The 20,328-nt window shown below is 46.5% G+C and overlaps 1 protein-coding gene and 1 non-coding gene across 6 annotated transcripts in view; both read left to right on the forward strand.

Annotated features, from left to right (window-relative positions):
- Window positions 1-240: 240 nt before the first annotated feature.
- Window positions 241-344, forward strand: LOC129022233 (U6 spliceosomal RNA). Its single transcript, XR_008496314.1, has one exon. It is a non-coding gene; the product is annotated as a U6 spliceosomal RNA (small nuclear RNA).
- Window positions 345-18,179: 17,835 nt separating this feature from the next.
- Window positions 18,180-20,328, forward strand: part of SLC9A8 (solute carrier family 9 member A8) — a 78,954-nt gene continuing 76,805 nt past the window's right edge. Inside the window, exon 1 of one of the 5 annotated variants that reach the window (XM_054466676.2) lies at window positions 18,180-18,468. In XM_054466676.2, coding sequence (XP_054322651.1) covers window positions 18,443-18,468 — 26 coding nt within the window. In that variant the 5' untranslated portion in view covers window positions 18,180-18,442. Of the gene's footprint in view, window positions 18,469-18,635; window positions 18,851-20,328 lie in introns of those variants that run through there. The other 4 variants (XM_063659056.1, XM_054466675.2, XM_054466679.2 and 1 more) reach the window with 4 other exon arrangements.

A 20,328-nucleotide genomic window follows, 5' to 3' on the forward strand; every position in this document is an offset into this window, starting at 1 on the left:
AGCCCAGGAGTTCAAAACCAGACTGATCAGTGTAGTGAGACCCTATCTCTACAAAATAAAAATTAAAAATTAGCTGGGCGTGGTGGCACATGCTTGTAGTCCCAGCTACTCAAGAGGCCTCTGAGATGGGAGGATGGCTTGAGCCCAAGAGGTCGAGGCTGCTGTGAGCTATGATTACACCACAGCACTCCAGCCTGAGTGACAGGGCAAGACCTTGTCTTTGGAAAAAAAAAAAAAAAAGCGCTCGCTTTGGCAGCGCATATACTAAAATTGGAACAACACAGAGATTAGCATGGCCCCTATGCAAGAATGACATATAAATTCGTGAGGTGTTCGATATACAAAAGAAAAAAGAAAAAAAAAGTGCCAGACTGACTGGTGGTGTCTCTCACGTCTCTCACCCTCTCTTCCTCCCAGGAGGCCAATGCTGATGAATAAAGCTTCTGCTTAAGTCACTGGCCCACATTTGTGCTGTGCTGGGCACGCACAGTGGACCTCTTGCCTCAAGCTCATTTCCTCTTCTGTGATCTGACTCTAATCTAGTTCATGATCTGACCTCATCTCCTTCGACTCTCCTTGTTTCTTGTTTCTCATGAACCCCACTGGCTGTCCTCCTGTCTGTTCAGTGGCCAAGTTCATTTCTACCTCAGGACTTTTGCATGTGCTGTTTCCTCTGCCTGGAACACTCTTCCCACAGTGGCTCCAACTCATCCTTAAGGCCTCAACTCAAATGCCACCTCCTCAGAGAGACTTTCCTGATCACTCTCTTTAGAAGAAACAGAGGCATGAAGAGATTGAGCATAATTGTCAAAAATTGTACAGCTGGCTTATTGATGAGATTTTTGAATTATGTTATCTTATTATGTGCCTATATTTCTAAATTTTTTTCTACAATGGTGATGTATTCCCTGTGTGAATTTTTTAAACCTCAAATTCAGGCTGGGCATTGAGGCTCATGACTATAATCCCAGCACTTTGGGAGGCTGAGGCGATAGGATCGCTTGAGCTCAGGAGTTCAAGACCAGCCTGGGCAACATAGTGAGACCCCATTCCTACAAACAATTTTAAAATTAGCCAGGAATGGTGGCATGCACCTGTAGTCCCAGGTACTGAGGAAGAAGAGGTGGGAGGATGTCTTGAGGCTAAGAGTTGGAGGCTGGAGTGAGCTATGATCACACCACTGCACTCCGGCCAGGATAACAGAGCAAGACTGACTCTTAAAAAAACAAAAAACAGGCCAGGCGTGGTGGCTCACGCCTGTAATCCCAGCACTTTGGGAGGGTGAGGTGGGCAGATCATGAGGTCAGGAGATCGAGACCAACTTGGTTAACACGGTGAAACCCCGTCTCTACTAAAAATATTAAAAAATTAGCCAGGTGTGGTGGCGGGCACCTGTAGTCCCAGCTACTTGGGAGGCTGAGGCAGGAGAATGGTGTGAACCCAGGAGGTGGAGCTTGCAGTGAGCCGAGATCGCGCCACTGCACTCCACCCTGGGCAACAGAGCGAGATTCCGTCTCAAAACAAAAACAAAACAAAACAAACAAAAAAAGCAAAAAAGAAAGACCTCAATTGTTGTTGTTGTTGTTGTTTTGACATGGAGTCTTGCTCTGTTGCCTAGGCTGGAATGCAGTGGCACGATCTTGGTTTACTGCAACCTCCGCCTCCCAGGTTCAAGCGATTCTCCTGCCTCAGCCTCCCGAGTAGCTGGGATTACAGGTGCCCACCACCATGTCTGGCTAATTTTTGTGTTTTCAGTAGAAACGGGGTTTCTCCCTGTTGGCCAGGCTGGTCTCAAACTCCTGACCTCAGGTGATCCACCCACCTTGGCCTCGCAAAGTTCTGGGATTACAGGTGTGAGCCACCACACCCAGCCAAGACCTCAGATTTAAAATGAATTAAGAGCCAATCCTGAGAGAATACGAATGAGTGTCTGAGGCTCTGTTTCTCAAGCCTCCTGGGTCAGGATAAGATCATAGCATTCTTCATCCTCTGGGATTTCCTTACTGCCCACTTTCCCACGCCTTTCCATCTGACGATCGTCCCTCTTGGCTCTGAATCAGAAGCCTGAAAGCAAAGTGTAGGTCCACAATCCTCGCTGATAATCAGCCTCCCCTTCCCTACAGATGTTTCTCATTGCAAAATGGGAATAATGCCAGGCGCGGTAGCTCACACCTGTAATCCCAACATTTTGGGAGGCCGAGGAGGGAGGATCACTTGAGGTCAGGATTTCAAGACCAACCTGGCCAACATGGTGGAGCCCCATCTCTACTAAAAATACAAAAATTAGTTAGGTATGGTGGTGTGCACCTGTAATCCCAGCTACTTGGGAGGCTGAGACAGGAGAATCACTTGAACCTGGGAGGCGGAGGTTGCAGTGAGCTGAGATTGTGCCACTGCACTCCAGCCTGGGTGACAGAGGGAGACTCCATCTCAGAAACAAAAGTGATAATAAAAGACCTACTTCACGGGGATTCAGCATGATGGGACTGAAAGACATTTGGCGGAAGGAAGACTATTGCTGTGTGGGAACCGTACTGTGTGGTGAGTTTGGAGTCAGATAAACTCTGGAGCAAAGGCCAGCTCACTGTGTGATCTCAGGCAACTCAATCTCTGAGCCTCACTCTCTCTGTAAAATAAGGATAATAAAAATACCTACTGAGTTCTTTAGAATGCCCTTCACTAGAAAGAAGAGGGTAATAAAACTCAAGCGTGCTTTACTGGAACAGGCTCCCCTGGCTCCCCACATAGGACATTTCTAGGACTGGGGAGCAGGAGATCCAGCAGCCTAGTGATATCATCCTGGAGCCAGGCTTTTTCCATGTCTCCGTACACAGTGTTGGTTTCCTCCTCAGGCTGGTCCTCCTCGTGATTGCAGGATGACTGCTAGGAGCTATCAGGGCCACGGGCATCCTCTTTCATATCCGGTAGGAAAATAGATTCACTTCCAGGCCATCTTCCTGGAAGAGTGAGGAAGAACTTTCCCAGAAGCGTCTGGCAAACTTCTCTCCACTTCTCATTAGCCTGAGGTAGGTCAGAGGCCCATTCCGGAACCAAACTCTGGCAAAAAGATGCAAGTCTCATGATTGGTTTAGACTCATTGGTTCCAGTTCCTGTGGCTGGGCTGGGATGGATGTCGAGGAGTCAGTCAACAACATTGTCCTCTCTACCTGCCTCAAACGGTTACTGGGAGAAGAAAATGAGATCACGCTTGCAAAGCTTAGCATACAGTAGGTGCTCAACTAATAATAGCTCTTATTACTGTTACAGGCTGAGAATCCCTCATCTGAAACGCTTGGGACCAGAAGTGTGTCAGAATTCAGATTGTTTTGGATTTTGGAATATTTGCATTATATTTACCAGTTGAGCATTCCTAATCTGAAAATCTGAAACCCAAAATGCTCCAGTGAGCATTTCTGTTGAGCATCACATCGGTGCTCAAAAAGTTTGGGATTTTGGCGCATTTTAGATTTCAGATTTTCAGATTAGGAATACTCAACCATATTATTATTATTTTCTTTTTTGAGACAGGGTCTTGCTCTGTCTCCCAGGCTAAGTACAGCAGTGCGATCTTGGCTCACTACAGCCTCAACTTCCCAGGCTGAAGTGATCCTCCTGCCTCAGCCTCCCGAGTAGCTACCTGGGACTACAGGTGCCACCACACCAGGCTAATTTTGTTTAGTTTTTGTAGAGAGGAAGTCTCACTATGTTTGCCAGGCTGGTCTTGAACTCCTGGACTGAAGCGATCCTCCTGCCTGGGCCTCCCAAAGTGCTGGGATTATAGACATGAGCCACTGCACCCAGCCTTCAACAGTATTCTGATTATTATCAAGATCACCATCATCCTTTGGGAGCTTTGATGTCAGGCAGGCTCTGATCAAATCCCAATTTCTCCACTTCTTAGCTGTGTGGCCTTATGCAAGTTGCTGAGCTTCAGTTCCACCCTGTAAAATGGGAATGATAAGTGCTCCTATCTCTTGTCATTACTGTATGGCAATAGTTAATGATCCGTATGTGCTGATAATGCATTTCTTTGGCCTTCCCGTTAGGAATTTGGGTGGCCTTTTCCCACCCTCAGTAGATGTGATTCAGGTGAGGGAGACTCTCCCTTCTATTCCAGAAGTGGGCACATTCTCCTCACTTGAATTCCTGAATCCCTCAGGTCAATATGATTGGTTCAGGGAGCCAGGGAAAAACAGTCTGTCTACCCTCTAGAATTGCTGGCTGGAAAAGTGGAAGCTAGGAGCTGCTGGAAACCATACTGGGGAGAGCTGGCTTGAAGTGGAGCCAACAAGAGAGGAAGCAGAGATGAGAGATGGAGAGAGGCAGAGGGCTGTTGACTCTGTTGAGCTCCTGGATCCAGCCATGCCTGAATCGGATTTACCACTGGACTTTTCGTTATGTGAGCCAATAAATTCCCTTTTTTTTTTTTTTGGAATAAGCCAGTTTGAGGCGGGGTTCTGTCACTTGCAGTGATGTGTGTGGAGTCTAGTCCAGAACAGCCAGGATGGGGAATTAGAAAAGGAGATAGTCCTCTGAGGGCAGAATTTTGCCTACCTAAATCAGCTTGGTATTCCAAGAGTTTTGCCCAGGCCAATGCATAGAATGGAAGTATTAGGAGTTAAAAGCATAAATAGGCTGGGCCTATTTGTGCCCTATAATCCCAGTACTTTGGGAGGCCTAGACGGGAGGTTTGCTTGAGCCCAGGAGTTCAAGAGCAATGACAACAGCCTGAACAACACAATGAGACCCCATCTCTGCAAAAACAAAAATAAAAAATTAGCTGCGAATGGTGGTGTGCACCTGTAGTCCCAGCTACTGGGGAGGCTGAGGTAGGAGGATCGCTTGAGCTCAGGAGTTTGAGGTGGCAGTGAGCCACTGCACTCTAGCCTGGGTGACTGGGCAAAATCTCATCTCTAAAAGTATAAAAAAAAAAAATAAGAACACAAATAGAGTCTAGTGAGTATCCCTCCAGACTTCTTCTCTGTGCTTATAATAAATAGTCATATACAAACACAGAAGAATATTTTTACAAAAATGGAAGCACACACTCTACATTTTCAGTTCAAACGCTCCCTCTCCAGTGACCTCCCCATCTGAAGCGGCTCCATCTCCATCATGCTTTCTTGCATGCTAGCGTTTTTCACTCTCTAAATTAACTTATTCAGAGCAGACATTTTTCTCTGTTTGCCATTGCTGTGTCACCAGTGCCTTTCACAGACTGGCCAAGTATCCAATACACATTTGTTGAGTAAGTATCACTCTGTAGTTTGTGCGTTTGTTTTAACTTTCAGGGAAGTAGACATGGATCCGCTTTGACCTTTGAGACGAATGCGTGGAGATCTATTGATCAGATGGGCCACGTTTGTTTCCCACACTTCGTTGAAAAATTGGGGGTGAAAAAAATTGGGAGTGAAAAAATGGCCAAACCGAAAGAAGGGTGAGTCATTCCCTCCTCCCCCAAAATACAGAGGAGAGGCGGAAGAAGGAGGACCGCCCCTCCTCGCTCCAATAAAGCCTTTAACAGGCCCATCCTGATTTACAGGGAGCGGACTTGGTTTCCTGTTCAAGAATTTCCAAGGCAAAAACAGTCCTCAAACACACGAAGATGAGGTTGGGCAAATAACTCATTGATGGTCTCAATGCTGGAGGGCAAAGTTGTTTATTAAGCTCCCGACCCTCAAAGGGAATTACTTAAATTTTTTTCTTGATTATAAAAGTAGTATTCCAGCCTGGGCAACAAGAGCGAGACTCCATCTCAAAAAAAAAAAAAAAAAAAAGTATTGGCTCATCACTATGAAAAAGCATTTTCAGAGAATACAGAAAAGTGTGAGGAATAGAATAAAAAACAGTCATAATTTTGGAGCATTTTGTAAATTAGCCCATAGATTTTTTTAATGCATACACATGTACTTAATTCTAAAGTGAACCTGTGCTATCTTTTTATTTAACAGTAATCCTAAGATTTATTGAGTACTTACAATGCATATGCTAGTTGCTCTCTGTGTATTAATCCATTTTATATTTACAGTAGTCCTGTGTGATAAGCGCTATTATTAACTCAATTTTATAGATGGGGAAACTGAGGCAGAGACAGGTTAAGTGATTTACCCAAGATCACACAAGGTGGCCAAGCTGGAATTCAGAAACAAGTAATCTGGCTTCAAGGCCTATGACCTTAACCACCACACTACATCGCTAAGGTAGAGCAGAGACCCCTCCCAAATTAATACCCATAGATATGAGTCATCCTTTTTAGTGCCTGCACTTATTCTTCTATTACTAGATAATTGGGTTTTTTCTAGTTTCCCCCTACTAGGAAATAGAGAGAAACTTCCCTTTTGGGCTTTAAATTAGACAAGAAAATATGCGGTTAGATGTCACCACAACTTGTACTTCTTTTTTTTTTTTTTTTTTTTTTAAGACAGGGTCTCACTGTCACCCAGGCTGGAGTGCAGTGGTGCGATCACAGCTCCCTGCAGCTTTGACCTCCCAGGCTCAATCTATTCTCCCGCCTCAATCTATTCTCCCACTTCGGCCTTCTGAGTAGTTGGGACTACAAGTGCACACCACCGTGCCTGACTATTGATTTTTCTTTTCTGTAGACGTGGGGTCTCACTGTGTTGCCCAGGCTAACAACTGGTATTTCTAACCCAGGAGAAGCAATGAAGGGCTCAGCCCTACTTTGAAGCAATCGCCCCATTATGCACATATATATTGACTGGGGGAGGTTATTTTATTTAAGAAACAGCTGTGAAGTACTTATGTGCCAGACGTGGCTTCAAGAACTTCTGAATAGGCCGGGCACGGTGGCTCACGCCTGTAATCCCAACACTTTGGGAGGCCGAGGCGGGCAGATCACGAGGTCAGGAATTCGAGACCAGCCTGGCCAACATGGTGAAACCCCGCCTCTACTAAAAATACAAAAAATTAGCTGGGCGTGGTGGTGGGCACCTGTAATTCCAGCTACTTGGGAGGCTGAGGCAGGAGAATTGCTTGAACCCAGGAGGCAGAGGTTGCAGTGCAGTGAGCCGAGGTCACACCATTGCACTCCAGCCTGGGCAACAAGAGTGAAACTCTGTCTTAAAAAAAGAAAAAGAAAAAAGAACTTCTGAATATTAGCTCACTTCACCCAAAAATAATACTCTGAAATACATACCAGGGAAACTGAGGCACAAGGGGGTTAACTTGCCCAACATGACAGAGGCAGTAAGTGGCAGTGCTGAGATCTGAACCCCGGAAACTTGGCTCCAGTGTCTGGGTTCTTAACTCCCAATCAGCCTCTCTGCCTACCCCTTGGCCCGAGAGAGCTGGCCAGCCCTGGGGTACTCAAAGCAAACCCACTTTCAGCTGAGGACTGAAGGCAGCAAGGTGAATGTATCTATTTTTCCTTTTAAGTGATACTCATGTGTTAGTTCACAGTTCTGTAGGTCCTAAGCTCATGCAGGCTCTGCTGTGTTATATGTTCAGGGCATCACACGGCTGAAGCAGAGATGTCAGCTCACTGGAGTCCTCATCTGGAGGCTATGGGAGGAATTGGCCTCTTTTCAGATTGTTGGCAGAATTCAGTTCCTTGCAGTTGTAGAACTGAAGCCCCCATTTCCTTACTTGCGATTCTCTCTGCAACTAGAAGCTTCCTGCATTCCTTGTCCTGTGGCCCCTTCTATCTTCTTCTTTTTTTTTTTTTTTGAGACGGAGTCTCGCTCTGTCGCCCAGGCTGGAGGGCAGTGGCGCGATCTCGGCTCATTGCAAGCTCCGCCTCCCGGGTTCACGCCATTCTCCTGCCTCAGCCTCCCGAGTAGCTGGGACTACAGGCACCTGCCACCACGCCCGGCTAATATATATATATATATATATATATATTTTTTTTTTTTGTAGTAGAGACAGAGTTTCACCATGTTAACCACGATGGTCTCGATCTCCTGACTTCATGATCCGCCCATCTCGGCCTCCCAAAGTGCTGGGATTACAGGCATGAGCTACCGCGCCCAGCCTATATCTTTTTATTTATGGCAAATATTTTAACTGTCCCACAGATTTGTCTTGAATAAGAAGCAAAGAGACGGGAAAACCCCTTAGAAACAGGGTGTAATGGGACTTTTCTTTTGTTTCCGTTTTGGTTAATGGCTCTGTGCTGAGGTACTGTGGCTCTCTCTAGAGACAGCTGAATGTCTGCTGAGTTAGAAAAGGGGAGACTTCCCCAAACCAGTCTATGAACGCTTAGCCCATCACCTGTCTTGAGGGTGTACTGGGAAGACTTGAGGATTACTGAGGGGAAAATAGAGGTTATAGAGAAAGTTTCCCCTTCATTGAAAATGCCTGGGCCGGGTGTGGTGGCTCAAGCTTGTAATCCCAGAACTTTGGGAGGCCGAGGCGGGTGGATCACCTGAGATTAGGAGTTCGTGACTAGCCTGGCCAATGTGGTGAAACCCCGTTTCTACTAAAAATACAACATATTAGCTGGGCGTGGTGGTAGGCGCCTGTAATGCCAGCCACTTGGGAGGCTGAGGCAAGGAGAACCCAGGAGGCAGAGACTGCAGTGAGCCAAGATCGCGCCATTGCACTCCAGCCTGGGCAACAAGAGTGAAACTCCATCTCAAAAAAAAAAAAAAGTTTGCAAAAATAAAAAAATAAAAAATAAATAAAGGGCCGGGGACAGTGGCTCACTCCTATAATCTCAGCACTTTGGGAGACTGAGGCTGGCATATCCCTTGAGCCAAAGAGTTCAAGACCAGCCTGAACAACATGGCAAAAACCCGCCTCTACAAAAAAATACAAAAATTAGCCAGGCACAGTGGTTGCGCCTGTAGTCTCAGCTACTTGGGAGGCTGAGATGGGAGGATCACCTGAGCCCAGGAGGTTGAGGCCAAAGTGAGCAGTGATTGTGCCACTGTACTCCAGCCTGGGTAACAGAGTGAGACCCTGTTTCAAAAATAAAATAAAATAAATAAAAATTAGAAGAAGAAATAATTTAAAATTCTGAAAAACATAAAATAAAAAAGACAGTTTCCTTGGAGTTTTCTGTGCTACTGTGGACATAGCATATAGTAGGTGCTTAATCCATACTTAATGATTTATGTCAGGTGCTAGTCTAGGTACTAGACCCCTGTGAGCCTAATAGGGATGACAGGTCACAAGGAAGTAAATTTGAAAAAGAAACAACATTGTGCTAAGTGAAAGAAGCCAGTCATAAAATGCCACATATTTTATTCCACTTACATGAAATTTTCAGAATCGGTAAATCCATAGAGACAGAAAATAAAGTAATGATTACCAGGGGATGGGGCAGCAGGGAGTGACTGCTGATAGGTGCAGAGGTTCTTGTTGGGGTGCCAGAAATGTTTGGGAATCAGATAGTTGTGATGGTTGCATAACATAGTGAATACACTAAAACTCACTGAATTGCACATGTTAAAATGAAGTTTTTGTTATATGAATCATATTTCAATATTTATTAAATTAAATTAAATTAATTTATTTATTTTTTGAGACAGAGTCTTACACTGTCACCCAGACTGGAATGCGGTGGTACGATCTCAGCTCATTGCAATCTCTACCTCCCAAGTTCAAGTGATTCTCGTGCCTCAGCCTCCCAAGCAGCTGGGATTACAGGTGTGCACCAATACGCCTGGCTAATATTTGTATTTTTAGTAGAGATGGGGTTTTGCCATGTTGGCCAGGTTGGTCTCAAACTCCTGACCTCAAATGATCTGCCTGCTTTGGCCTCCCAAAGTGTTGGGATCACAGGCATAAGCCACCGTGCCCAGGCCATATTTCAATAATAATTTCAAATATGTTTTTTTAAAAAGGACAAAACAGAGTAACTTCACATAATAGGTACCACAAGGACGAGAGAGTGAAATGCTGGAAGACGCAGTGGCTGGCTGGGGCAGGTGGAAGACGGCCTCAGTCAGGGTGCTTCCATTGTATGGGATCTGAATTATGACTAGGAGGGAGCTCTATGTATATCTAGAAGGTGATAGACAAAGGAACAGCAAGTGCAAAGGTCCTGAGGTGGGGACGAGCATGGCATATTCAAGGAGCAGATAAGTGAGTTGGGACATAGGGGAAAAGGGACAAGAGACCCCTTCAGGGAAAGGGAACTGACCAAACAGGGCCTTGCAGACTGCCAAGAGGAGTTTGGGTTTTGTTTGCAGTAAAATGCGGAGCCATGGGATGATTTTGAGCAGAAGAGTAACATGATCTGGTACATACTTCAAAAAGACTGCTTAGGCCAGGCACCGTGGCTCATGTCTATAATCCCAGCACTTTGGGAAGCTGAGGTGGGAGAATCACTTGAGCCCAGGAGTTCAAGATCAGCCTAGGCAACATAGCAAGACCCTGTTTCCACAAAAAATAAAATAAAAAAAAATTAGCCAGGAATGGTGGCACGTGCCTGTAATCCCAGTTACTTGGGAGGCTGAGGTAGGAGGATGGCTTGAGCCAGAGACGTTGAGGCTGCAGGGAGCTGTGATCCCACAACTGCACTGTAGCCTGGGGACAGAATGAGACCCTGTCTCTCAAAGAAAAAAAAAAAAAAAAGACTGCTTGCACTGTCGTTGTAAGGTAAATACAGCTACAGACATACAGACATTTTGGTCAAAGATAGACCACAAATACAATGGTGGTGCCATGAGGTTATAATATGGAAGTTTTACTGTGCCTTTTTTGCATTTAGATATGTTTAGACACACAAAAACTTGCCATTGGGTTACCATTGCCTGCAGTACCCAGTAGAGTAACATGCCGTATGGGTGTGTAGCCTACGAGCAATAGGCCATACCATAAAAGCCTGGGTGTGTTATAGGCGACACCATCTGGGTTTGCAGAAGTCTGCTGTAGGATGTTCGCACGTCAAGATCGCCTGACCACACATCTCTCACAATGGATTCCTGTTCTTAGGTGATGCATGTCTGTGGTAGGCAGGTAGGAGCAGAAGCAGAAAATGTAAGTAAATCCCTTTGACACTGTACTTGTGACCTGCAACACTCAGTAACTGCCAGTCATCTTTCATAAACTAGAAACAGGCCAGATTGTCATATTTATTTAAATACAGAAAGTCAAGGCCGTGGGTATTTTGATCTTTCTGTCTTGATGCTGCCTCACCTCCCTGTTCTGAGTCACCAGCCCTGTGGATTCTTCCTCCTCCACCCTCACCCGCTTTGTGTCCTCCACACTGTCCCCACCCTAAGACCTGATGACCGATAGAAACACTTGCATCCTTGGCTTACCTTTTTTCTTTCCCCCTTTAAAAAATATCATAGTTTTGGCTGGGTGCAGTGGCTCACACCTGTCATTCCAGCACTTTGGGAGGCCGAGGCAGGAGGATCACTTGCACCCAGGAGTCTGAGGCCAGCCTGGGCAGCATAGTGAGACCCTGTCTCTATTTTTATTTTGTATTTATTTATTTATTTATTTATTTACTTTTGAGACAGAGTCTCGCTCTATTGCCAGGCTGGAGTGCAGTGGCGTGATCTCGGCTCACTGCAACCTCTGCCTCCCGGATTGAAGCAATTCTCCTGCCTCAGCCTCCCGAGTAGCTGGGACTACAGGTGCGCACCACCACGCCCGGCTAATTTTTGTATTTTTAGTAGAGTCGGGGTTTCACCATGTTGGCCAGGATGTTCCCAATCTCTTGACCTTGTGATCCACCTGCTTCAGCCTCCCAAAGTGCTGGGATTACAGACGTGAGCCACCACACCTGGCCTATTTTTATTTTTTTAAAAAAATCATATTTTAGCACCTGTAGTCCCAGCTACTCGGTAGGCTGAGGCAGGAGAATTGCTTGAATATGGGAGGAAGAGTTTGCAGTGAGCTGAGATCACGCCACTGCACTCCAGCCTGGCAATAGAGCGAGACTCCGTCTCAAAAATAAATAAATAAATAAATACAAAATAAAAATAGAGACAGGGTCTCACTATGTTGCCCAGGCTGGCCTCAGACTCCTGGGTGCAAGTGATCCTCCTGCCTCGGCCTCCCAAAGTGCTGGAATGACAGGTGTGAGCCACTGCACCCAGCCAAAACTATGATATTTTTTAAAGGGGGAAAGAAAAAAGGTAAGCCAAGGATGCAAGTGTTTCTATCGGTCATCAGGTCTTAGGGTGGGGACAGTGTGGAGGACACAAAGCGGGTGAGGGTGGAGGAGGAAGAATCCACAGGGCTGGTGACTCAGAACAGGGAGGTGAGGCAGCATCAAGACAGAAAGATCAAAATACCCACAGCCTTGACTTTCTGTATTTAAATAAATATGACAATCTGGCCTGTTTCTAGTTTATGAAAGATGACTGGCAGTTACTGAGTGTTGCAGGTCACAAGCACAATGTCAAAGGGATTTACTTACATTTCAAATGATATGTCACTTGCAGAAAAAAAATCATTAAAAATACAAATAAGCAAAAGGAAAAATAATACCTATGACCCACAATTGAGAAATAACAATTATCAAAACAACATTGCAATATGTTACTCCTGTCCTTTTTTATTTTTTGGTTTAAATTTTATTTGTATTGAGGTCATACACGCACATAAGTTGAAGAGTCAAATTTTCTAAAAATAGGAATCCCCACTTCACTCTCTCCTCTTATTTCTGCCTCCCCAAAGACAATCACTTTGAGCTGATTTTTTGGGTATTTAACTCCATGTCTTGGAATAACATGCTTCTATCGCCACTTCTTAGTTTTTCTGTTTTCAGTAAAATCTGCTTTCCCACTCTGGGCAATAAGGTTTCTGCCCTCTTTCCCTCCCCTCACCTGCCCAGCACATGCAGAGACCCTTCCCATCCTTTATTCTCTCAATATAGTTATATGGTTATTCTTGTGAGATTGATATTTACAGTCTACATTATTGTGACTATGTAAATGCCATTCACAGCTGAGCTCCGTGGTAAACTATGATGACCTTTACTTTTCTCCTTTTCTGCAACGTTTCGTTTTTCTTTTCTTTTCTTTTTTTTTTTTTTTTTTTGAGACGGAGTCTCCCTCTGTTGCCCAGGCTGGAGTGCAGTGGTGCGATCTAGGCTCAAGGCAACCTCCACCTCCCAGGTTCAAGTGATTCTTCTGCCTCAGCCTCCCAAGTAGTTGAGATTACAGGTGTGTGCCACCACATTCAGCCAAAACTATGATTTTTTTTTTTTTAAAGGGAGAAAGAAAAAAAGTAAGCCAAGGAAGCAAGTGTTTCTATCGGTCACCAGGTCTTAGGGTGGGGACAGTGGGGAGGACACAAAGCAGGTGAGGATGAAGGAGGTTTTGAATTCCTGACCTCAGGTGATCTACCCACCTTGGCCTCCCAAAGTGCTGGGATTACAACTGTGAGTCACTATGCATGGCCTGGAATCTGGATTTTTTTCACAAACTTTCTCAGAGAATTACACCTGACTCCACTGAATTCTACAAGCCCAGATTTTCTATTTTTGCTTAGTAATTCTAGTGCCTGTTACATGCTAAGTGGCCAGGGCCAGATTAAAATGTTAGCATCCAAACGTATTAAAGAAATTATGCCCCACTTTTTCCCATGTATAAATCAATATGAAATGATAATAAATAGCAAAAATACATGAAGAGGGCCGGGCGTGGTGGCTCACGCCTGTAGTCCCAGCACTATGGGAGGCCAAGGCGAGCAGATCACCTGAGGTCGGGAGTTCGAGACCAGCCTGACCAACGTGGAGAAACCCCATCTCTACTAAAAATACAAAATTAGCCAGGTGTGGTGGCACATGCCTGTAATCCCAGCTACTCGGGAGGCTGAGGCAGGAGAATCGCTTGAACCCAGGAGGTGGAGGTTGCAGTGAGCCGAGATTGTGCCATTGCACTCCATCCTGGGCAACAAGAGTGAAACTCCATCTCAAAAAAAAAAGAAAAAATACATGAAGAGAAGTCCAACAGGTCTTATTTTTCCTATGGTGTCGGGGGTAGGATAATGGCCCTCCAAAGATGGCCATGTGCTAATTGCTGGTCCCTGTGAATATGTTACAGGGCAAGGACTAATTAAGATTGCAGATGGAAATAGGTTGCTAATCAGCTGACTTTGAGATGGGCAGATTATTCTGATTATGTAGGTGGGTCCAATGTAGTCAGAAGGGTCCTAATAAGGGAAAGAGGGGCTGGGCACAGTGGCTCATGCCTGTAATCCAAGCACTTTGGGAGGCCAAGGCGGGTGGATCACCTGAGGTCAGGAGTTCAAGATCAGCCTGGCCAACATGGTGAAACCCCATCTCTACTAAAACTACAAAAATTAGCTCGTGTGGTGGCGGGCACCTGTAACCCCATCTACTTGGGAGGCTGAGACAGGAATCGCTTGAACCCTGGAGGCGGAGGTTGTAGTGAGCCGAAATCATGCCACTGCACTCGAGCATGGGCGACAGAGCGAGACTCAGTCTCAAAAAAAAAAAAAAAAAAAAGGGGTGGGGGGGAAGAGGAAGAGGAAGACAAGAGAGTCAGAATCAGAAGCAGAGCATGGGGTGATGCAGTCCTTGGCTTTAAAGATAGGGAGTGGGCTATGAGCAATGGGATGCAAGCAGCCTCTAGGAGCTGGAAAAGGCAAGAAAGTTTATTCTCCCCTAGGGCCTCCAGAATGAATGTGACTCTGCCAACACCTTGATTTTAGCCCAGTGAAAATCTTTATCTTCTAACCTACAGAACTATAAGATAATACATTTGTGTTGTTTTAAGCCAATTCCTTGTCATAAAGCTCTTAAAATATATCCCCTTTTGGTTCTGCTGCTCTGATTGAACCCTGACTGATACACATGGTAACCAATTTGATTCCCTGTTTAATAAAAGCATTAAAGACCAAATTCTTACCCAGGCACAGTGGCTCATACCTGTGATCCCAGCACTTTGGGAGGCTGAGGCAGGTGGATCACTTGAGGTCAGGAGTTTGAGACCAGCCTGGCCAGTATGGCGAAACCGCGTCTCTACTAAAAATACAAAAATTAGCCAGGCATGGTGGCACACGCCTGTAATTTCAGCTACTTGGGAGGCTGAAGCAGGAATTGCTTGAACCCAGGAGGCAGAGGTTGCAGTGAGCCGAGATCGTGCCACTGCACTCCAGCCTGAGTGACAAGAGTGAGACTCCGTCTCAAAAAACAACAACAGGCCGGGCCTGGTGGCTCATGCCTGTAATCCCAGCACTTTGGGCGGCCAAGGCAGGCGGATCACGAGGTCAAGAGATTGAGACCATCCTGGCCAACATGGTGAAACCCTATCTCTACTAAAAATACAAAAATTAGCTGGGCGTGGTGGTGCATACCTGTAGTCTCAGCTACTTGGGAGGCTGAGGCAGGAGAATTGCTTGAACCTGGGAGGTGGAGGTTGTAATGAGCCGAGATTGTGCCATTGCACTCCAGCCTGGGCGACAGAGACTCCATCTCAAAAAAAAAAAAAAAAATCCAAAGAAGAATGGTATTTCATGACATGTGAAAGTAATGCAAAATTCAAATTTCAGTATCCATAAAGTTTTGTTGGAACACAGCTATGCCTATTTATATTATTTATGCTGCATGCAAACTACAGAGTTGATTTGTTGCTACAGAGATAGTAAGGCCCACAAAGCCTTCAATATTTACTGTCTGACTCTTTACAGAGACTGGTCAGGGAGGGCTTCCCTGAGGAGGGGACATTTAAGCTGAGACCTGAATAACAAGAAGACTGGAGGTAGCAGGCAGAGCTGTCTAGGCAGAGACAACAGAGAGCAAAGGCAGTTTTCTCTCTAATCTTGTAACAGTCTTCTAAAGAGAAGCGTTATTAAAGAAAAAAAGAAAAAAAAATTGAGGGGGCCCTGAGGCTCTGAGGGTGCTGTAGCCTCTCAGGGTCACGGAGACTGTAGGTCCTGAGGAGGGGTTGGGAACCAGCACTGTCTGGCACCAGAATTTGTGGTGCCCTATGCTGGCTCCTTCTCGGCCTGACACAGCATTGGAGCCCAGAAACTGCATGTTGAATGGCTTTATTTACCTTCCTCGGGGAAGGACCAGGGATTTTAGATTCATTCTCAGGAATAGGTGAGAAGAGCCAAGGACTCACCCATGGGCATGAAAGCATGTTCTCTGCATCCTTATAGTTAGTGGTAAGCCCAGAGGAGGCCAAGGTCAGGAGCTCCATGACTATCACAAAGCCCTCATCTGGCCTTGACAGCAGAATCTCTAGCGAGGGTAGTAGGCGAGACAATGGATAGAGAAGAGTAGTGAATTCCAGCTATGTGGAGTTTCCAGCTTGGTGAATTCCAGCCATGTGGGGTTTTTTGGTGCTGGTAGAAAATGGTAGCCTCAAGCCCTCAGTTGACAAGTGTGGCCAGAGAGAACCCCACTATCAATCCTTTGTAGACCAGGTCATTCCCGCCAGGCTCTGTGCTAACGGAGGAGAGTAGGTTATTAGTCCCATTTAAGAGCCGGAGAAATTGAGGCAGTGGAGAGTAGCAGGGCTACTGGTTTAAAAACACTGGCTCTGTGCCTGAATCCCAGCCTTGTCATTTGCTAGCTGTGGGACCGCAGGCAAGTGCCTTGATTTCTCTGTGTCTGTGGATAACGATGGTATCTACCTCAAAGCTATGTAAAGACTTAAGGAAACAATAGCCCAACACCACACCTGCAGGAAGGAAGCAAGTTTATTATTACTCAATAAACATTGGTGGATCCTGATGACATTCTCTCAGTTAGCTTTAGCAGTCTTAAGAGACGGCAGAGGATGGAGAACCCAAGGTTAGAGCCAGATTTCTTCTCTACCCAGTTCCTCGGGGCCAAAACCCTGACACCATGCTTAACTCCTCTTTTATACGCCATAGTCCGTCAGCAAACCTTGTCTTCAGTATGCGTCCAGGAGTCCAACCATTCCTGCCACCTCCACGGTATTACTTTCATCCAGACTGCCATCAGCTGTCACCTAGATTATTGCAAAAGCCTCCTTGCTGGCCTTGGGGCTTCCATCCTCTCTCTCTCGCCAACCCCCAGTCAACTCCCAACAGGCAGCAAAGCTCAGGTTACTTCTCAGTTCAAAACCCTTCTAGGTGTGCTAGAACTAACTGATTTATTTACTCAATGATTATTTATTATTGAGTGTCTACTATGTGCCAGGTACTGTTGTAGGCATTGCAGATAAAATGGAGAACAAATCAGACAAAAATTTCTGCATTCATGAAGCTTCCGTTCTCATGGAGGGAGATGGTTAATAAACAAGTGTATGAGTAAAACATATGGTAGGTTAGGTGTCATGTGGAAAAATAGTTTAGGGAAGGCGCGGGGCCTTGGATTTTAAGTAGGGTGGTCAAGGAGGTCTAACACACAGGGGTTAAATAAAAGGCCAAACGTAGGAGATGTGCGAGCCAAAGAGCTACCCAGAAGAAGAGCATTCTAGATAAAGGCTCAGCGAGTGCAACGGTGGAAGTATTCCTGGTGAGTCTGTGACAATAGTGGAAAGTCAAAGTGTGTGGGAGGGGAGATATAGAGCCCCATGTCCCCCTCCCACACACTTCAGAGGGGAAAAGGGGGGACGGTTGAGTCCTGTACATTCCCCAAGGTTTTTTTTCTCTGGAGATTGGAAGTCATTGGAGGGTCTAAGCAGAGGAGTGATGAGTTAAGGGATCACTCCAGCTGCTGTGTGGAAGTCCATAAGGAACAGGGGTGAGTCAGAGACCCTGAATGGAGCTGTTGCAATTATCCAGATGAGACAGAGTGCCTTGGATCAGGAAGGGAGGTAGCAACAGAAGGGGCCAATAAAGCTCAAAGTTCTTAGCCCCAGTCCTCCCGATGGGGGTCTCACCTACCCCTCCCACCTCGCCTTGTTCCTCCCTGCATCCCCACCCCACCGGCCACTGCTAGGCACATAGAAGCATCTACTAAGCATGTGGTGAATCAATGAACTGCTTAATGAATGGTCCACCCCTAGATCATCAGCATCCATTTTAACGCTAGGCATATAGTCTGAACTCAATACATGTTTACAGATGCAATGCTGCACAGTCCTGCCAAGTCCAAGCGGTTATTCCTCTCCACAGCCGAAGGAAACTAAGGCTCGGGTTGGGGAAGTGTCCCCCTGGGGTCTCTCCGCTTAGGCTACAGGCTGGGCATCCTTTTTCAAACTCTTAGCACAGCGAAGTCGAGGGCACTGGGTGGAGGGTGCTTGCTTGCCCTCAGGGTGAGTCACAGTGACCTCAGAGGAGTTTCCCCAAAACGTCCCCGCCCTGTGATGGGGAAAAGCCGGAATCTCTCGGTCCCAGGCGATCATGTGGCACATGCCGGACAAGCGTCTCGAAAGCCCCGGGAGAGACTAAGACGCAATCCTCCCACGCGCTTTCTCCCACCCTCGGGCCACTGAGACGGAGGGACAGAGGGCCGCCCTCGCGCGGCCGAGGCCCCGCCTCCCGCCCGTCCGCCCGCGCCCCCAGCGGAAGCCGGAAGCAAAAGCGGGTCCTGCTAGCCCCGCGGCTCCGAACTCGGTGGTCTTGGAAGCTCCGCAGGATGGGGGAGAAGATGGCGGAAGAGGAGTGAGTGGGCTTTTTCCCGGGCGGCGGAGGCGGCGGGGCTGGGCCCCGGCGGGTGACAGCGAGCGCCTCAGGCCGCCCTCCGGCCCCGGAAGGCGGAGCTTCTTTTGCTGGTTGGCCAGGACTGACCAAGCCGGTGCCTACGAGGAGGGCGGGATGGGCGGGCCTGGGCCCAGGTGGGCCTTGCGTTCCCCTGGAGGTCGGTCCCTCGAGCTGGGAATCAGCTGCCCAGCGCAGGCCCCGAGGGCCGTCTTGCGGAAAATGCAACCCATATTTACTTTCCCAGTTTTTGGTAATCTCATAGTTACTGAGCCCTCTTCCGCCTCCTCCAGCAAGTCGTCCGGGTTCTCCACACCCACCTCCTACGTAGCCAGTCGTCTCCTCTGTAACGATCAGTTTTCATGTCTTTCTCCTTCACTAGGTTTCATTTAGTCATTAACTGTTAGCCATCTACTCAATTCCAGGCCCTGGGCAGGTGGTAGGAAAGGAGGCCGGCCAGGAGCCGCTTTCTGGGAGCTTCCATTCTAGTGGGAAAAGGAGACCATAATTAGTCAAGATGGTTTCAGATCGTGATTAATTAATCCTATTTGTGCCTAGTGTTCCATTATTGGAACGCTAAGCATGTGGGAGTTATTTATATCCTACTGCTCAAGGTCATCGCCAAGGTCTGATTTTTCTCACATATCTGCAGTTCTAAAAATTGCAACCTCTGGCATGAATGGGTTAAGTGTTCTGAAGGAAGCAGAATAGAGTTAGGGTTGGGGAGTCCACTCAGGAAAAGGTGACATTCAGCAGAAACTTGAATGACCAGAAGGAGAGATAGGAGAAAAAACATCAGGTTCAAAAGCCCTGGCTCAAGAAAGAGTTTAGTGCTTTTGAGTGACAGGCAGCATGGCTGGTGTGTAGAGAGGAAGGGGGTTAGCTGGACAAGGGGAGACAGGGAAGGACGGGCTGTGTCCTCCAGGTACTTTTGGGTAAGTCCAAAAGTCATCTCCATACCTGCAGGGCAGAGTCTGTTGCAGATTGTAGATGCCCTATCACTGTTTGTGGAATGAGTATGTGAAGATGAATAAGGAACCCCTACCTTGATACTGGAGTCCTTCACCTGATAACTTTTCAAATATATTTCTTGGCCATATGGGGGTCATTTCATGTAATCAGTTATTTATTGAGCAGCTGCTCCGTCCCAGACACTAAACAGGGCCTCAGCAGCACAAAATAAAAGAGGCAATATAGCCCAGCGATTTCAAGTTTGGGTTTTCGGCTTGATTCTGCCACTAACTGAGATGTTGGTGAAGTTTTGCAACCTCCCTGAGCCTTAGTTATGCATGAGTAAAAAACGGAAAGTAATCATACCCAATCAGACGTGTTATACCTATTAAATGAGAGGTAGTGTGTTACCTAGTTCCTGGAATAAAGCAGTGCTCAGAAAATAATAACTTTTATAGTCACAATTACAGTTATTATAGCAATATTGTACTAGTTCACAATCCCAGCACAGTGTGAAAGAGCTGTGGGAACATACGCAGTGGAGTGGGTAAATTCGGGTGTGGTAAGATGGGGTAATGGGAGGTGACATTTGAGCCGTTTGAAATCTGAGAGGGATTTTGTAAAGTAGGGTAGGGCATGCCCAGATCAACAACTGGGCAAATTCAGGTGGTTTCTTCAACTTGGAGAGATAATGCAAGGAAAATAATGTAAATTGGAGAAACAAAGGTGCTAAGTAAACAGTGTTGGACCTTGGAAAGTGATGAGACTCCAGTTTGCCTCCCTTTAAATCCCCCAGTATTTGCCAAAGAGCAGGCAGCATTTCATTTCTATACTAGCTCTGATTCCCTACCGTTCCTGTCCTCTAAGTGGCTG

This window comes from Pongo pygmaeus, chromosome 21 (assembly GCF_028885625.2).
Source record: "Pongo pygmaeus isolate AG05252 chromosome 21, NHGRI_mPonPyg2-v2.0_pri, whole genome shotgun sequence".
In the NCBI taxonomy this organism is placed as follows: domain Eukaryota; kingdom Metazoa; phylum Chordata; class Mammalia; order Primates; family Hominidae; genus Pongo; species Pongo pygmaeus.